Source organism: Haliaeetus albicilla, chromosome 13 (assembly GCF_947461875.1).
Source record: "Haliaeetus albicilla chromosome 13, bHalAlb1.1, whole genome shotgun sequence".
Taxonomy (NCBI): domain Eukaryota; kingdom Metazoa; phylum Chordata; class Aves; order Accipitriformes; family Accipitridae; genus Haliaeetus; species Haliaeetus albicilla.
Genome location: NC_091495.1, coordinates 26,176,203 through 26,195,954, shown reverse-complemented (window position 1 = coordinate 26,195,954; position 19,752 = coordinate 26,176,203). Strand labels below are relative to the sequence as shown.

Sequence of the window (19,752 nt, the reverse complement as noted above, 5' to 3'; positions counted from 1 at the left end):
CATTTCTCTGCCCTCTCCAAAAAGATCCAAGCCTCTACGAAACCCACCCCCCAACCAACCAAAACCAAAAAACAGAAGCAAACAAACTGATATAATCTCTTTCTTAATTTAGAGGCATCACTACCATGGCATTTTCATTCCTGGGGTATAAGTAGTGGGAGAGGCGTCTCTGACCCTGACATTAGGGAATTCACACACTAAAGAGGCACCAGACAAAACCGGAAGAAGCCAATGCTGAGTTTTCAGCTAATCCTGGAATAAGATAACCCCCAAATGACACCAGGCATCTGGAAGTTGTCTGCAGCATGCATCGACAAATTGTTTTCAGAATTAGACAAAAATCAAATAAGAAAAAAAAAATTGAAATAAAAGCTCTACAGACAATTAGAATAGAGGCAATAGATTTTGCATTACTGAAAGAATAAAGTCAGTTCATCCCTACAGACCAATTCCAAATCATGTTTTGCAACCATCTGTTGAAAAGGCCATCTGGTTGCACTGTGGGCCCCGAACCATCTCGCATCTTTGGGGTGCACTAAACTGGATCCTGAAATTTTTCTTCACACTGAAGATCTTTTCATAGGCTAGCTTCAAGGGTTGATTTCAGAAAGTTTCTCAAAGTAGGAAGGCAAGCGGTCACCTATACAAGGGACTTTTAACATTTCTCCATGAACGTAATAGTTTGGGGCAATTTTTGAGAGTGGATCAGATGCTAGTTAGCACACTGAACTCAGCCCAAGGAAATAACAACCGCAAATCATGGTGACTGATGTCATTGGACAGCAAAGCTTCCTTTGATGCAGAGGAAAGCATTCTTCCTGAGGGAATAAGGGGAAAAGGACAAACACAAAGTGGAAAAACCCTACACCAACCACCAAAACGACATGTCAGAGTACCGGGAGACTCCGCGTGCAGGCGGCGGGCGGAAAGCCCCCATTTTAGCACTTGAAATGCCAACTGAAAATTCCCAAGTAAAGCCTACAGAAATACCCAGAACCCCCGAGACACAGCAATGAGCCCCTGAGCGGGAAACGGCGAGAGCAAGAGCTAGGCCTAGAAATGGGGCGAGCTCGGCATTTCCAAAGGCTCCCAGAAAGAGACTGCAGTGGAGTAAGAGTTCAGTTCAGATAACAACATCAGATCAAACCCACTCGAGTCATGATTTTTAGAATAAATAAATGAAGCCAAACAACCGTTATGAACTGGTAGCGATCTCTAACCAGCACCACACACGCGTTCTCGGGCTTGGTGAAAGGCGAGAGGTGGCTCCTGATGCCCACAGAGGCATTCACCGCCCAGGAGCTGCTCACGCCTGCGCTTTCTCCTGCTTCGGCCGATCTGAACCCGGAGCAATAGAAGACCTACTGCTCCATTTCAGTGTCAAAAACATCAAGCTGAAAAATTAAGAATTCAGTAGATGGTACTTCAAAAGCACTTTTTAAAGACAGTATTTAAAAAAAATAAAATCCATGAACTTCTTCTGAGAACAATGCGAGAACAGAAGAACAAAGGAGTATTTTAATCAACATCTCCACACGCTGAACATTTCTCTAAAATGCCAAAATTTTACAACAAGAATCACATCCCTGGCTGGAGTAACCGCACCAGAAGAGTGGTCAAAGCTCAGTCATCCTACGCGTAGGAGAAACCTCCACAAAAGTGAGCAAGACTGTCAATATTCAATATTGTCTAAACCAGACACTCCTTGTCCCAAAATGTTATATTCAAACGTATACTTAAGTGAGAATAAAATGTGTGGTAAAGCTAAAATAATGAAACTATAGTCTTGAGTGAAGATCTTTTCAGGAGATTATTTGCTTTTCCTTCTGACACATTTTAAACTGACACATCAGGAAACTGAGCACTGAAGTAAACTCCGTCCAACCCCACCAAAAGAAAGAAAAAAAAAAATTAGTTCTCTGAAGTCAGATTATTTTCTGCTTTCAAACAAACAGGGTTTTTACAACAAATCCTTCTAAGTTAGAACAGCGTTCACAAAGCTTTAAATTTCTCTGAGTGGGCTTCTGAACTGTCATTGCTGGTTATTATTAGTAGGCACAGAAATTCCCATTTTAATTAGAAACTTTATTTTGAAATACATTACACAGTTTACATGTGAAGTGCTTTCACTGTAAGATATTTCATAACATTGTGCTGAGCAAAATGGCTGACCAATTTCCTTGAAGCTCTTCCAGTTATGTTTTGTTTTTATTAAAACTATCTTACAGAACTAAGATGCAACTTAGGCATTTGTATTCATAAGCTAATTACTATGTTTACCTTAGGGAAAAGATATCTACTTAACCATTCCAATTAACTATGTGTTTCAATAATGACGTTAAGCATTTGGCATAAGACTGAAAGAAACCCGAGTCCTAATTAAACCTGTATTCACCAAAGATTAAAAAAAAAAAATAAAAATCTTCATGATCAAACTACTTTTTTTAATAAGGCACAGTCAGACAAGTATTTATAAAGACTGGCTACCAATTCAGTTTTACCTGCACAGCCTTCCTGCTGGTCCATCAAACGTAATCTGAAAGTTGTTTTCCCTGTCTGCTGCTGAGACTTTTCAAGAACAAGGCAGAGCAGTAAGGCAACTAAAAGAACAAACATGCAAAGGACTTTGGCATTTGGGATGGATTCTGAACATCTGCAAAGTAGTTCATTTTGTAAATGGAGCATTCACCTGTCATTATTAAAATGGTGGCCAACCGTGATAAGGAAAACAGAAGTGGTGCAAGCAGTGCCTGTTTGCATAAGGGTATTTTAATAGGAATAAACAAGATGTCTGGTATGATTTCAGGTGAAGACTTTGCATGCAGCAATTCAAAGATAACCTAAATTGAATTCTGAAATTCCCCTCTGCCACTCAGAAAAGCTGAATGTACCAGGAGGTTGCTTGACAGCAGGTGAAATACCAGGGAATGAAATCTCCATTTAGATAATGAGCCAGTACTGCCATCCTACTTTGCATTTCTTATTAGAATGAAAGGAAGCCTTCAGGAATGGTAACTCAAATAATTACACCATTATTTTGGCTGGAAGAAAGTTCAAGAACTCTTAAGATGTGATGATGTTTAAAGAACATGAAACAATTCTACCCACAGTCAAAGAATACAGAATAAAAAATAAGAGAAGCCTTACTTTCCCCTCCCCATTAAATCTCTGAGGAATAACTGCTTGAGCTTAGCAGTATATGGCTTCTGTTGCCTCTGAATGCTTGACAGATACTCTAAGAATTATCATTTTCAAGCTACTGTTTGTTTTCAGTTTTAAGTCATTTCAAATAAAAATACTGCATCTATTTCACTTTAATAATCAAACTGAGCATAAAAACCATTAAAAGTGTATTTCTAATACAAATTTGTATCACACACTAAAATACTATTTTATAGCTAATTGTAAAACAAAAAGAATTAAAATATATAAAAGTTTTTTAAAAAGTCTTTTGCACAGCTGAACTCATAGTGCAGGTTTAAGATTTAAAAAATCTGTAAATGAAGTAGTCATAACAAATGCTGAATATAAAATACATTCTAAAATATTTTACAGAATGGCTGAATTACCAAGCATAAGAACTGAGGATAAAGGATGTTAATGACAAGCAGCCACATACAGAACACAAAGCAATAAGTTTAAATCAGACTATTTTGGTTTGTGTAGCCCTTTATTAGCAACTAAAATAGAAGATATCTGTTGTACATCACGGGTAGTAACTGACTATACTGGAGTTTTATTATATTCTAATACAGGATCATTTATAAATGCATTGTTTTCCTTTTTTTTTTTTCTTTTATTAAAAAGCTTCCACCCCTTTTTCCATTTACAACTTGCAAAACTATTCTGAAAGCTGAGTACATGTGCACAGGTCTGCAAAGAGTGCAAATTTAGGATATGGTAAATGCTTTACATGTTGTATTTGTAGGGACTGTCTACCACCATGCCTTCATAGCCATCATCATTTAAAAAAAAAATTAAAAAAAATAAAAAAAAAAAAAAAAATCACAAAATGTTTCAATACCAGCCTTCCTTCCATTGTCCTAAACAAGAAAGCATTTTTAAATGAGTTGAAACTAAGGAAGGACTACACCTACTAGAAAAGAAGAGAGTTCTATTAGTTTGAGGTTTCAGTATACCCAAAGACCAGGGACTGTATCTTTGTAAGGGCTAGGCTGGGACCCCGTATACAGAGCGTGTGCAGGTGCCATCCCTGAGCATTCAGTGGTTCAGTGGACCATAAGTGCTCCAGCCGCATAACTCACTGAGCTGTCTTGCCAGTTTCGACACTGGCTTGACTGAGCATAATTCAAAAATGAAAAGCTCATATTCATTCCATTCTTCTGGAGCTCGTTGATAGCCTGAAGAGAGAAAAAACAGGTGTTTAAAAAAAAAAAGGTATCTGTGAAATTATGACATTTTCTAGATCTCAGTCCTCTCTCCTCCCTCCAGGGGTCCTTGCACATCTCTCATAGTAATATAAGCACCTCTGAGTAATTTGTGGACCTAGCCCATTTCTGTGCCGTTTCATTTACTGACACTCCCCCTGCTGCACTACGTACATCCATGCAGTTCTATCAAGCAATACTAAACAACCTTTCAAAATAGATCCTTTAGAAACAATGCTTTCAGTTCTATAGGGAGTTTATACAGAAACACAGATGTAACAGAACAGAACCCAACTTTTTAGATCACATTTCTGCCATTAAGGAAAAAGAATGTATGAAGATGATTTATTAAAGTGTGACAATTGGCGAAAGTGAATGAACAGAATTTAGGTCAGATTCACTGCAAAACTAATCATTTTCTGAGGTTAAGAGTTGGATATTTTTGCAGAGTTGTCATAGTACTAAGTTTTGATATATGCATCCCCAATATTGATATTGCTCATACAAACTTTTATATACTCCACTTTAAAAGGTTCCTCTATATGTTATCCATATAGACTACATTTCCAGGGAATTAGGTTTTCCCTTTTAAAAAGGTTAACATGCTTCCTGTTTCAGATTTGAATTACAGTAAAAACACAGTAAGATTCACTCAAGCAATATGACAAATCTGCAGCACTCCAGCAGTGCTGTAAAGCAGCTGTGACCCAATTTAGACAACTAAGTTAAACCAGTTTATGTCTGCACTGCATCACCAAAGCAGAATACAGTAACTAGAAAGTACCAGTTAATCTGAATTCTACTTGCCATTAATTTATGAGTTAATGGTGCACTGCACTAATACTTACAGATGCAATCTCTCATCATATTTGCAAAACTCAAAAACGCTGCCAGACATCACAAGGCACTCACAATAGCTAGCTAATAGCAATACAGAAAAAATATATATGTTTTTAAGTACTGATTCAAAAGAGAAAATATGTACTTCTTCAGGGAGATAGATTTATATGTTTGTTTATTTAGGGCCAAGAGAAAGTGAATTATTGTATTTCATTGAAATTCAAAAGGAACGTGGTACCTCATCTCCCTTAGGGAACTGAAGACCCTCAGCCCTTGTAAGAGCTTACATTTGTCTATATGCAAGACATGGAAATTGGAGACCAAATTGAGAACACTTGGAAAAATAAATTAAGACTTGTCATTTTACAACTAAGGAATACTCCAGCAATATTGTGTTTAAAACAAATGTAAGCATTTTGCCCAAAGTTACATTTTTCAACAAATCAAAAGTTACTTACGTTTAATAATACGCCAATAGGATGTCTTCCACATATTGTATTATGGTATTTCTTCAAGTAATTGCTAAAAGATACAGGATCTAGCTGCTCTATAATGCTCATACCCTGAAAAAAAAATTGATAGCAATGATTACTTCACACATTCATAAGCAGGTGTTTATACACCACCTATTATGACAACACAGAATACTTCAGGAGGAAAAAACCTCCACTTTATCAAGGGTATCAAGGGAATCTCAGCATTTGAGCTCTAGCTTGTAGTCATCTTGTTGCCATCCCTTGCCAAACTAAAAGTGCAGGAGCTCTTCCAAAGCTGTCAATGATCCACAGATCTGTGAAGCTATCTTTGCAGATACCAGTGAAGCTCATGTTAAAAAAGCTCCTCCCGCAGACTAGCTGATCCCCACCTCCAAGGATGCCCTACTTCCATAGGATTTTGTACAGCAATAACCAGATAAATTTACTAAAAGGGCAAAGCAGGAAGAAGTTTTGCCTCCATCTCCTCTACCTGATAACAGGGCTCAGGGCTGAGCACCTGCCTGGGACTTCTGGATGTCCAAAAACCCTAGACAAATCATCAATATACACACATGCAATTCAAGCACGTAGCAAGTGTAATATATCCTAGACACATCAAGCTTGCAAGGCAGTTGTTCTGGGCACAGGCTGGCCATCTGCTCAGAGCATAAAAAACAGATCCAGAACATCTCTAAAGCACTAGAAAGTTGGTGCACAGCAGAAACATAAAAGCCAGGAGATGACGCTTCCACTTTACAAGAGGCAGTCACATATATACATCCTTTTCTCCATCCACAGTAAGACCCATGATCCCATGGAGTCATACTATGAAAACCAGCACATGTATGGAAAACAAAACCTTCCACATAAACATTTGCATTCTTAAAAGCAAAAAGAATCCTACAACTCCAGATACAGCCTACTCTTACCCCATTCCACAGAGTAGATCAAATACAGTGAAAGTAGTTTAAAGCAAGTCTAAATCAATTATTGTCCAGGTTTTCTCATGGCTTTGCAATTTTGCCTGTATTAGACTCCATTCTCTTGTGTTTTTCCTTCTTCTGAAAATGATTAATTCCCTTCACCAGGTAAATGAGCTCCAGACACTCCCTAATTCAGTAAGAGACATAGCTGTGCTTCTTACATGTAGCTGATGAAACTGGAAAGTTTTCCTTAGAGACTGAAAAAAATCCATACACTTTGCATGGGAACAACTGGAGACTGATATTAGAAAAGGAGAGAATTTCTCCTAAGGTTTCTGCAGTTGTCCCAGCCCCTTCCCCTGCTTTTGGAAAAGTATGGGTGATAAAAGGAGAAACCACGGTGCAGGAAGCAGTCAGTCTGTCTAAAGACTCCACCTCAAGAGTGAAACCTCTTGAATACTCTGCAAGGGCGTTGGCTGATCTGGCAGATACACTTAATTATTCAGACTGGATCACAGTTTACAATGGAGGAGCTTGAGATTCCCAGGAGAGTCAGGGAGGATTAGGAAACAACAACCATAACCACCACCTTTATGTACTTTTAATTAAAAACAGACATAAGATGAATTCATAAAGAGATAAATTTTATGGAAAAATAAAACCAAACTATGCTGACCAATTGCTGGCAAGAGCTCAGTTCTTCCAGGGTCATGGAGGGGGTGTTTGGACCCCTGGCTGGTAATTACAGCTGTTACTCACTCCAGATCTACAGAACCTAAATGAGTGCCAAAAAAATAAAGGTAGCTATTCTCTAACTAGCAGTCATTACATAGATAACCATTGCATTTCTAAAGTTTAAACAGCATGTCTTTGAACCATTCATTTACTTGTAAATTGTACATGTCAATACACAGCTAAAGAAAGCAGAACCAAACTTAACTATATACTCAAGTGAAACTAAACACGCATTATTCAGATACTGAACAGCTCAAGAGAATATATTTTATCCATTTGTAAATCCTTTCATGACTTCCTAAAAAATGAAAATGGCTGCTCCATTGAGAGACTCATTTTATAGCTGTAAGTCACTGGAACATACTGGGCAAAGGCATTTGAGCATTTGTCTCAAATGAATGGACATGGATTTATCAGAATGCCTAGTAAGCTTATTTCAATGCACAGTTCAGCACTGCAAAACATTTAGAGCTATGCAGTTCATCCCAGAAAATGCTAACAGAGCTCCATACATCACAGATTGGAGAAAATCCATAGGAAATGGCTATTAACACATATCCTACAAGCACTCAGCTATACTGAACTTTTCAATCTTTTGGATTTAAAATTCATTGTGGCAGAGGAGCAAAGACGACCAAACTTGTTCCTCAGTCTAAAATGGTGTTGAGGAACAAAGGAAACATTTTTGTCAGGTTGTATTTTATTTTTCTAAAAAGCAGAAGTATGAAGCTAATCATTTTCAGTATTCAGAATAACTCAGCTGGGCATTGTTTAAAAGAGTTAAAATACATGACAAAACCCACATGATAAAAATGCAAACCATCACACGGTTCTGCAGTTTATCACATGGTTATTATGGCACCACATAGAAATTGCATATCTCAGTTAACCAGACAACTGTAAATGGCATCTACAATATCCTAGCACAGTGCACGTAATATGATTAAAAGCAGTTACATTCTTAAATGCCATCTCCTATAGGATCAAGTATCTACAAGCTTACAAAACCAAAACAAAACACCCACAAAAAAAAACAAAACAAACAAACAAAAAACCCCAACCCACAGGCTTATTTTATACTATACTCCAATACTGCTTTGGCTAGTTAAGTTTAAGTTTGCAATCAGTTACTTCAGCTGCTTCTTCAGACTTAAAAAAATATAAACCAGTAGCACGCTTATGGAAGTAGAAACAAACTTGGTCTTAGCACTAGCCATTCCAACTCTCTTTGCATGTGTGAGTCACTCAGACTAGAAGATAAACAACCAACAGGAAAATTACTGGCTGGGCACAGCAGAGAGAGCAGGGTGCTGGCCATCCAGGCAGAGAGTCGTGGTCTTGCATTACGCCCAAGCTAAGAAGCCTTCCCAGGCTGGAGCACTGTGGAAGGTGCTGACACACCGTAGTGGCACTTGCAGAAGCCACCAGAATTCAGCAGTTCGTCAGAGTCACCTGAGGAGCCACTCGTGCTGAGCACAGCTCCTGCACAACAACTGCTGGCTGTTCCTGCATGGCTCTCCTCACCCGCATTATCCTCTCCCTTCAGCATTCAGGGTAACAGAATCCTCCTATTGACTCAAGTGAGGCATAAGGTTTCACAAAGAGATATAAAATGAGCAACCTGGCAATGAAGACTGAAGCGAGCAGTCTGCATTTTCTGGCTAGCCGTAATCAAAAAATAATTACTCTTCAACATCTTACAGAATACTCCCCGCTTTTATTTAAAAGATGGTAGGTATCAGGTTATGATATACAAACAAATTATTGCACATCAGCTGCTCAATGTAACTCTTCATTTGAGGATTCTTCCCTCAGGTATCCCTATTAACCATGGGGCTGTTTACTCCTTTCACCATCAATTCACAAGGTACACTGTGGTACCCCCAGGGTAACAGTGGTCACATTAAGAGTTACCATGGAGAAACCGATGTCTGCCCAGCAATATTTACTACTCTGTATTATTTTTATGCTGGAGTCTAAGGGCTCTAACTTAAAATCACAGCAAATAAGATTTCTCACAGCGGTTACCAGGTTAGTAAATCTTCAATGCCCAAAGCGTTTAGCGTTGTTTATGCACTAGCCAGGAAAATCATCGTGCATCTGTACTTAAGGTCCAGTCTAAATAAAAAAAAAAAGAGACCATTGTCCTCCCACAAAGGCATTTCTAAGGAAAAAGAAATTTCACCTTAACCCAGAATATCTTCCTGCTTACAAAGCGCTCACCCAACTGCTTTCCTAGTTAGGTCCAATAAAATTATTGGGCCAATAAGAGTAGAGGTTAAAACCTCTAACGGTTTTAGTACAGTTTTGTCTCTATCTTAGTATTATTTTCTCTGTGGAGAGGCCTGGTGGTTACAACAATATGAGTTTCTTTAGCATGCCAAATGACATTAAAAAATTCAATACTTATCTAAGGAAACAAGAAGTAGCTGAGTGGGGCATACAAAATTGAATAAACTCCTTCCAAAAGCTGGAGAAACGTGATAGGGAGATCTTTGTGGCATTGTGGATAGCATCCCAAGTGTACCCACAATACTGCTAAAAAGAAATTTCTGAAATTCACCGAAAGTAAAACCTACTCTGTACAAAGTTTGAATACGGAGTCATGTGTTCAGACATGGCGTTATATAAACAGGCAAAAAATAACCACAGTATACTGCTACACAGCATGTTTAGTTTTCCAGTTAAACTTAAGACTGAAAAAGTATTTTCATAGTTATTAAACAGTAGATATCACTTTCAATGTTACAAAAAATGTCATCTCCTTTTGGCTGAATAACTACCAAAAGAAAGAGCTGGTGCAGCAACATACTCACTAGAAGTAATTAAATGCCAAAGTCCAGTCTTTCTACAAGCTTTCACCACAGAAGTTAACAAGGGGAAACTAATGTTTGGTAATGCACCTTAATCTGTTCTCCAGCAAAAAACACTCAGAGCTGCAAATTCTGGGACTCTCTAGAAAAACACGTCTTTATAGAGAAACTTCTCAACTGACAACAAGAATTATTAAAAATGGGATAAACAGAATGAAGGCAAATTATTTACTGTTTCCATTCCAGTGATGAATAGTGGAAAAACAAAGAGATTAATATGGATACACAAAGCAAAAAACTCCAGAGATGTCTCCAGCAGATAGGATTTATTCCTTTAAGACAAGGAAAAAAATTAACATGCCCCGAATAATGACAGTTTTCTCTTCTAACACATTTTACAGAAGTTACATAAATGATCCAAATAGTTTTAAAACAGATTTTAAGGTTACGTATTTCCAGAAGAATTACTTCTATTCCGTGCCTTAAGTATAGTCTTGAATGCTAACACAATTTTTTCATTTAAAAATAAATCTTTGGCTCCTGTGACTGTAAAGAAAATGCAACAGAATTGGCATTGTGATGTTTATGTATTTAGCATTCCTTTCAGCCATTTGCCAAACCCAGAATGAAGTATGGTCTACTGCTTTTCCCCACCACCTACTACAGAATAAGGGGCAAGGGGAAGACTACTCCCAAGGAAATGGCCCTACAGTCTCTCCTCCTCAAGATGGATGTTGCTGAAACCATTAGCATAATCACAATGCTGTTTCAATATGCAGGTGTGATAGCTATCAAGCCTGAACTAACTACCACAATACTCGATTCATAACTCTTACTGTTTCTCTAAAACATGAGAGGATATGTGGACAGGAATTATATTACACTAGGGCATTTTAGGTAGGTGAACATGCATTTATTCTCATAAATTATGCTTACTAGATTATACCCGCAATATATTGTGCGCAGTCAGTAAAATGGAGGATACTAGCTAAAAACAATAGCTAACTTCTTATTGTGGTAAACAAAGGAAAAGTATACATTCAATAAAATAGCTAATCTATAATATTTTGTTAGAGAAATTTCTAAAGTGTTCAAAGAAATGTAATGTACAGGAGAAATTTGTTAGTTATTTCCACCAAATCTGAAAACTTACCATTTTATCTAGGTGCTCAATGGATCTATAAATTTCTCCTTGGGATTCATCATAGTAACTGTAACGGAACCTCTGACCTTGAAACAAAAATCATGTATAAAATAAAAAAGGGAAAAATCGTAGCTAAAACACTCCCTAATACTTACTAAATAATTGAAATTATAGTATTTGTAAAGTAGTAATCTTCAGTTATTTTATACTTTTTAGCTCCACCGAGAAAATTCTAGGGCAATCATGAAAGTAGCAGCCCAGAAGCAAAGTAAAAAATACATGACGGGCAGCTATATTCCTAAAGAAAAACCTACTATGTAGAACTGACACTGCAGTATCACTTATTAATTGCCTGTCATTGCCTTGGAATCCAATCTATAAATTAAAAAGTAAAGCAACATTTCATTTTGCTATCCCTCTTGACAAAGTCAACTCTGGAGTCAGCTACTTCTGCTTTCACAACAATACCCACAGTAAATGAAGGTTAAAAGAAAAAGTTCATGATAATTCAATGAACAGTTCTAGATGATTCATTAGCCACAACAGAACTCAGGTCATTCTTATATACCTCCACCTATTCCACAATTCAAAGACGAGTAAAATATGCACTTAATTACGTAAGTTGACCAAAGATGACAATAAAAAAAAGGGAAGAAGGTCTGTTGTGTAACATAAAACATATCTTTCTGAAGCAGTCCCTTTTCCAGCTATTATCACACTTAAAAGAAAAATAAAGTGTTAAAGCAGGACAGAAGTCAAGGCTTCTGGAGTCTTTATAGCTCTGCCACCAAGATGAACTGGGATAGCTCTGGTGAATTGGCATAAATACTCCATCTGCTATCTTACCCAGCAGTAAAATGTACAAAACTTAATTCCGTCAGAGGGATGTTGCCATGTCCAGTGAATTTTTAGCTAATTAGTTTTGCAAGTTGCTTTGAGGTGCTAAAAGAAGAGTAAAAAGAGCAAGAAACTTCAGACGCTTATTTCATTGCAACAGTAAAGAGATGCCTATGAACCCATACACCTTCACCATTTATTTCCTCCACTACACTGAAAACACATTAATATTTTTCATCTATTGTTTCAGATTAAAAAAAGAAAAATCCTTTTTTAGCTTTACAGAGGCATTTAAGTTTGAAAGATACATTTGCCAGAAGTTAAAATGTTCAATGTTTAATAAAATACTTTATTTGAAAATCACTACAAAATATTCATCATACTGTTATAATGAAGAGATGTGCAACTTACCCCAATGGCAAAAGTCAGAAGAAACCACAAAGAGGTTACTAGGATCAGCTAGGTATTTACTGAAGAGTTTTCCAAATTCCTGCTCTTTTGACTCACTCAGTGCTCCGACCAACACAGGAATAATAGTAAACTCATCCTTATGGCTTATAAGCAAAAGAAAAGAGGTTGTAATTCAAGTAACAGCTGAAGTTTTTTCAGGGCTTGTTAACTGAAATTGCAGTATGTTTTAAAAGGGCACTACAGTGTTGAAGATACAGTTAATTTGGTAAGCTCATACTAGGAAGTTGGTTTAGAACCTAAAACTACTTCAACTTCAGGAAACAAATCCCCCCCACCAAACAGCATTTATCTTTGCTGCAAAGTGAAAACACCAGGTGAACAAAAAGACAAGACATAATGAAACCAGCACCAAAGTAAGAATGAAATTCTCCTTGTAGAGATGCTGTACAAATGTTGGGTAATTTTCCAACGTACATGAAAATGCTGAAGGTAGCACCCAGATGTACACTGATATTCCAGGGAAAATTAAAAATACTATGAAAGACAAGTTAAAAAAAAAGATGGGGGGGGGGGGGAACCCAAACCCCACCACAAATTGACAAAAATTATCACCTTTAAAGAAAAAAGTACTCAAAGTACTCATCTGAAAGAACAGGTATAAACAGAACCTCTATTTCAAAATTAGTATTAAGACTCCAAACAAACTTTAAATCCCACAGAAAACACCTATTAGTATTTGCACTTCTTTCAGAGATGCCTTGCAAAGAGCTATTGAGAAAGATTCATGAAAGCATGTCTAATAATAACTCTATTAAACCAATATAAACATACAAACTTGTTTATAAGGGGTGTTCCAATTTCAACATTCAGGTGTTTGCTCCATTCACAGTTTTATTCCAGCAACTAATCCTAGTCTCCGACCGTCTCCTCCCTCAAATTTTTATTGGGGGGTGGGGAAGTGTGAGTATTAGACACCATATAGAGTATTATATACCATAAAGGGTATTATTGCTTCCTACTGCACTTCACATGTAGTTCAAACATTTAATGCACATAATACTCATAATTCCTGTAGAAGAATTAATTAGCCTTATTACCTTTCCATGGCTTTAGCAGTGTAAGGCAAATGCATTTCAATACTGTGTTCATCTTCATCTGTCTGTAGGGACATACGCTCAAACATTCCAGTCTTCCACAATTCTCCATAAACTGAAATGAATTAAAGATTAATTTTTACTACTTTTTTTTTTTAAACACTGTAAAGCAAGCTACAGTGCATCTTTAGCAGAACAACCCCACTATGCCAAATTACTTGCCTCCAAGGGCTGTCATCATAAACCACTTGTTTTTAAATAAATTCAGGATTAAGATTTTGTTCAAGTCATTAAGATACAAACATTAATTGATTCAGTTTGCAAAATAAGTGTGTTAAATCAGTGACACCTTGTTAGTATATTAAGAAAGAATATCAGTTATGATACAAAATATAAGTAACACAAATAAAACACATTTGAAAATATGCATGCATTTGCCCAGTCACTGAATTCTTATTTTCACAAACTATACCGTCATATGTTTAAAAAAAACAAACAAAAAAACCTGCTGATCAGCTGAGCCATTGCTGGATGTGTTACTATTTAATACAATTTATTATTAACGGAATCATGAAATCTAGAGACAGCGAAAACTGATTACGTAATCCACATTTGTAAGTTATCTTTTCTGCTCTCAAATGCGCTTGGTGGTATGCAGACTCATTATGAAAACTCTCCACTTGATGAAAAATTTGATGTAGGGCTGTGCCTCCTTCTCTACTCCATAAAGGAGTTCTACAGAAACCGAAACATTTGTTACCGAAGGAAACTTCTGCAGGCACTATGTGGAAAGCCTGAACTAGCTTGCTTAATCACAGTTATGATGAAATAGCAATACATCTGCACTAACTGAAAAAGATACTGTATTATTTACCTCAAAACACATGAAAGTCAAAATATCAAATTTATCTTCATTGCACCTTTAAGTTTAGTCTGAAAAACTGGTATTTCATGGATTAACAGTTTTAAAGTTCTGTAGGCACTCTGCCAGTTGAAAAAAGAGTCACATGCAATAATGCACCCAAATAAAAGCAGCTTTTTGTTCCTCTATTATTCCTCTATCAGAAATAAACTCAAACCAACTAAAGCACTATTTTTTTTGCAGACAGAGTACTTCACAGAATAATGGAGCATGTGTGTAGTGGGCTATTATTCAAATGTAACACTTTAATTTTGAGATCCCTTTTAAAGATCACTTGTCAAGAGGCACACACTCATAATGGAAAAGATGAGCAAAGATTGAGAATTCTTTACTTGCAAGAGCAAGAGAAATTATAAGGTTATAATATAGCAATGCCTGCAACTACCCTTCTTTCAGAAGTTAGCTTTCATTGCAGTAAAAACAGATTTATACTTGTATGCCACTTAAAAGCAATGAAGTGCCCAACAACAAGAGAGTCCTTGGCACTGCAGTACCACAGTTAACACTCAAGCCTCAGCAATCTTCAAGACGTAAGCTTTATCATGCACTTACTCTTTTGGTCAATTCGGAGATCATACAGAGGTGTTCTATAAATGTCCACACTGGAAAGTGCACATCGGGAAAGGGGCACGTGATGGGAAGGCCCAAGAATGAAAATTTTTCGGCTACAACAATTAACACAAAAGCCCACAATTTAGACAACTGCAATTTGTAGTACAGAGACTTGGTTTAGAGTAACAAGTTTAATAAAAATGTACAAAGTGATACTTTCTGGTGGTTACCAATAGTTTTACTTTGCTGTGTGTAAGACCACAGATCAATCCATAGCCTAGCCTTGCTTGGTAACTCAGAAATGATCATGAGATCAGTTCAGTAATGCTTCCCGTAGCCTTAAATCTCTTAAGCAGGTTATACATCAGAGGACAGTCATCAGCTAGAAACCTGTCTGACTGGACTCATTTGGAGGCTGAATGATGTGCTATAGTACCTTAGAACAGATCTTTGGATTCTCTCTTTGGACCAACACAACCTTCAGTTACACACCACTTTCAACAACTACACGTATGCGCCCTCAAATGAGGATTATGGATTTAACATCTATTCAGAGCTTTTCACTTATTTACTTGATTACCCTTACTTTAGATTTCACCAAATTCAAATTAAAGTCATTCTCGAATGCTGTTTTTATCCAGCTGTTGCATCAACAACAGAGACTTGGACCTGCACATTTGTAGCTTTAGCTGATACTGCAAGCTTTCACATGTCATCATGATGTTATTTCATCAAGTCCTCAGTTCCTGGCTGTTGATTAGATGTTAAGGGTCTCCTGCCACAGGACTTAAAGAAAAGAAAAAAAAAAAAACACCAACCTATAGGAAATTCAGCTTTTCAAATTCAGGATCATATCATCTTGTTTCTGGCACTGAACTAAAGGGGTGGGAGACACGTAAAGATTTTTTTTTTCCCCTTACACGAGTGCTATACTAAAACATTTTACAAAGCTCATAAAACCAAAATATCCAAATGTGCAATACTTCGGCTGAAAGATGAACTCTAAACATCCCATGTGGTAAAATAGCAAATGATCCAAAAAAGTTCAATCAACTCCATGCCACTGAACCTGGGGAATGCAACTTGTTCTAGAAATTTTAGAGAAACTAGTTATCTGTCACACCGTAAGTTATCTTTACTTTGTTCACAATAGTTTGGAACCTATTGTCTTTGGAGAGCATTCCAACGTGTTATCTCATAAGCAACTGACAGACATAGCCAGTTTTTATATTAACATTGCAAAATACATACTTTGAGTAAATACTGGAGATGTTTTACATTTTTGTCATTTAAAAAAACATTGCGGTCAGCACAACAGAAAAGAATTATATTCCTTTAACCTAGAATAACTGGATTCATATTTTCAGAGGCAGGCACAGACTACAGTAGCGTGCTGGGTTTTTTAGTTTTTCTTTTTTTAAACTGTTGTGCTGCTAGAAACAAGTCCATTTAAAATTATTACAACAAGTAACTTTCACTAACTTCAAATATTATATACACACACTGGTCACTTTCTCCACAGCAGAAGAGAATCCTGGTAGCATTCAGCTCATAATCCTGCACTGAAAAACCAATGCAGAATCATGATCAAATATTTTAATACACTTAACAACCAAACAAAACCTCCCAACAAAAACAAAACAAAAAAAGAAACAAAGACACCCTGCGACCAGTAAAAAAAAAAACCAACAGCTTGGGCTTTTGTAAAAGCAGTGGAACATCAAACAATAAAGTAAATTAAATATTATTACCTGCAAAAAGAACACTTTTAACCCCTCCCTTCTAAAACGTTAGTTACCAATAATTCCTCAATAATTTTTGAAAATACTGCTTTACATTTTCAATTTCAACAATATTAGTTTTTTCTTTTGTAACATCCAAACAATTTGAACATTTGTGATGTTAAAACAGAAAGGATACATAAGACTAAAAAGAGTATAGAATTAAAATTTGAGTACTTCAAGGTGTAAGAAAGTACAGAGAACATTCAACTTCTCAGAGAACTGCAATGGCATTGTCTTACACTTTGTAAAGTAAAACTTTAATACTTACGTAATATTAGGATCCACTTGTTTGTAAGCATGGGCTGCACAAGATCCACAATAGGTATATCCTGCATGGCTGCAAATCAAGGTGTACAAAATGTTAACATGTTAAATATTGTTTAACATCTTAAATATGTTGATATTGCTATTAGATGGTAACATCTTAAATATTATTTGTCCCCAGTGAGCTAGAAACAGTGATCCAAAAATCAGCTCCTGAGAGAGCTGGAGAGCACTGTTGCAGTACTGACTGTACGAGACACATATCTGTCAAAGAACTATCCGCGACCATTTACTTGAAAGTTAGTAAGCCTCCAGGTCAAAGCACCTTTCATTACTCGTAAAAGATACCAGTAGGCACGCTACATAACTGCATATTATCAGAAGCTCATGATAATGCTGAGAGTGCAGACAGGGGACAAGGGAACAGCAAGCTGCTGGAGAAAGCTCTGCTAACCGCACTCAGTAACTGAATACAATGACAGTAGAGGGGTCTGGCAAAGAAAGACTACACATTACAGCAGATAAACAGAGAATAAAAATGCTCTGCCATTGAAGAAGAATACCTCAGCATTAGAATGAATGGGCACAAGGAAAGGAGCAGAACGCAGCATGGTAGCTGTTACTGCAGAGAATGCAAGACATGCTTTATTGTTTCCTATCACTCTGGCCTGGAGCCTTTCTCCACCTGTGTTCCTGTGTGCGCTCCAAAAACATTAATAATTATTCTGACTACTTGTTTCAAGTACCACATCCAAATCGTAAGACCTATTCCCCTCCAGACTGTTAAAAACAGGAGAAGACTCAGTTTACACTGCTAAAAGCATTAATTCCAGAGAACGTTCATTCCCCAGTGTCCCAGGCCAAGCGGCGAAGAAGAGCTGACAGTCACTCAGCAGCATGGCCGCAGCAGAAGGCCGTGCCCACATTGCACAGCGCGTGGGCAGTATCACCTCTGGAGCTCGGCTGGAGCGCCTGTGACCCTAGCTCAATAGTGATCGTTTATTTTGAGTAAGTATGTGCAACAACACAACTAGAGCTTTCCAGATGGTCTTTTTATACAGTGATACTGAGAATGAAACGCGCTGCAAGTCCTCGGACATACAGGATGTTTGAAGATACAAGTTCCCCATTGACAGGACTGGAGGATTTTATATTTATTTATACATATGTATGCTCGCATGCATGTATATTCACTCACAGAGTGATACCTGGAGCAAGTTATCCTCAAAATTACCCTGGGCTTTTACTTCTGTGTCACTTGCCTCACTCATTCTAAAGAGCTCATGAAGGTACTAACATACACACTAAGGGGATAAACAGGAGACTGGGACCTAGTGAACCAGCAAGGCATGTCATTTGACAATGTCAAAAAAGCCTTCTGAAATGCTCCCTCTGCTACAGCCTTCTTCAGTCTTTCACAAAAATATTATTAGCCATATCCCACTTTACAGGTGGGAAGACAAAGGCATGGCTAATGAAACAATTTGGTGAGACCACAGGAAGACCTCCAGCAATTCTGGAAAAAGAACCCAGGTTACCTATTCTGCAGGTGAAAGGCCTCTTTCCAGACATTCCTGCGAGAAAGACTAAGGCAGATGTGGAACAATTTCTTCTGCACATATAATACTATTATGGAATACTTCAAACATTATGTCAATGCTGTGTTAGCACAGGAAAAACATCATATTTAAGGTGCTTTTTCTAGTGTTTCCTTCCAACTCATAATAAATTGTAATGACCAACATACTTTTCTTATTATATGTCTCAACTATTTTCAGGAAATTGCATTCTACCTGAATAGTTTAGATGATCCCCATTTCTGCTGTGGACAAAAAGCCCCAAACAAAACCAAACTAAAATAACAAAAGTAAACCATTTTGGATAGCTGAATAGTGTTTCATTACTTTTTGTTTTAAGCTTTGCTAAGTTTTGATTGGGGGGGGCAGAGATGCTGGAGTTTTGTTTGGTTTGTGTGTTTTGTTGTTTTGGGGTGGTTTTTTTTTTTTTTTAAATAGGTGTAGCTGTTCTATACTAGAAGTGCACTGAAAGAGCTGTCACCTTAGACTACCACTCCACTGATACACCTCTTACCTCTCTTACTGGATCACAAGTGAATATTATGTCTGCTGTCCATCAGCAAAAGGAAACTAATCATATACCAAAACGTGCACATTTCTTCCATTCTATGCCATATCCAAAATACTTATTTAGAAACCACACAACATTCCTTTCAGCTAAATACTAGCTTTCACCAGTTTTCAAAAATCACTCAAAATAAAGAAGCATTTAACCAATCAAGTATTATATGTACTAAAAACAGATTTCAAACTTACGGTGCAATAATGGCTCTAGCAGGTCTTTTTGTGGACTGTACTTGAGAAAGCCAGCCTTCTAGTTGTGCATTCAGCTGGGGTCCTATGAAGAGACAAGGAAATACTGAAGCCATAAAAGAAGCTAAAATACCTAAAGAATTAATAAATAAAGTCCAAAAATCCAACAGATTTAAAATAATCTTAAATATCAAAGCCTATGTTTAAATCTCAAAAAAAAACCCAAAACAAAACCAAAA

At 37.1% G+C, this 19,752-nt stretch overlaps 1 protein-coding gene across 2 annotated transcripts in view; it reads right to left on the bottom strand.

The window, feature by feature from the left end:
* Positions 1-2,064: 2,064 nt before the first annotated feature.
* The window catches only part of MEMO1 (mediator of cell motility 1), a 30,068-nt gene continuing 12,380 nt past the window's right edge, over positions 2,065-19,752 (bottom strand). The window contains exons 1-9 of one of the 2 annotated variants that reach the window (XM_009917922.2): positions 19,517-19,604; positions 17,188-17,256; positions 15,805-15,921; positions 15,136-15,248; positions 13,665-13,776; positions 12,568-12,710; positions 11,329-11,405; positions 5,687-5,791; positions 2,065-4,361 (exon numbers count right to left, since the gene is read on the bottom strand). In XM_009917922.2, the coding sequence (XP_009916224.1) occupies positions 4,230-4,361; positions 5,687-5,791; positions 11,329-11,405; positions 12,568-12,710; positions 13,665-13,776; positions 15,136-15,248; positions 15,805-15,854 (732 nt within the window). In that variant the 5' untranslated portion in view covers positions 15,855-15,921; positions 17,188-17,256; positions 19,517-19,604 and the 3' untranslated portion in view covers positions 2,065-4,229. Of the gene's footprint in view, positions 4,362-5,686; positions 5,792-11,328; positions 11,406-12,567; positions 12,711-13,664; positions 13,777-15,135; positions 15,249-15,804; positions 15,922-17,187; positions 17,257-19,516; positions 19,605-19,752 lie in introns of those variants that run through there. The other variant, XM_069800571.1, reaches the window with a different exon arrangement.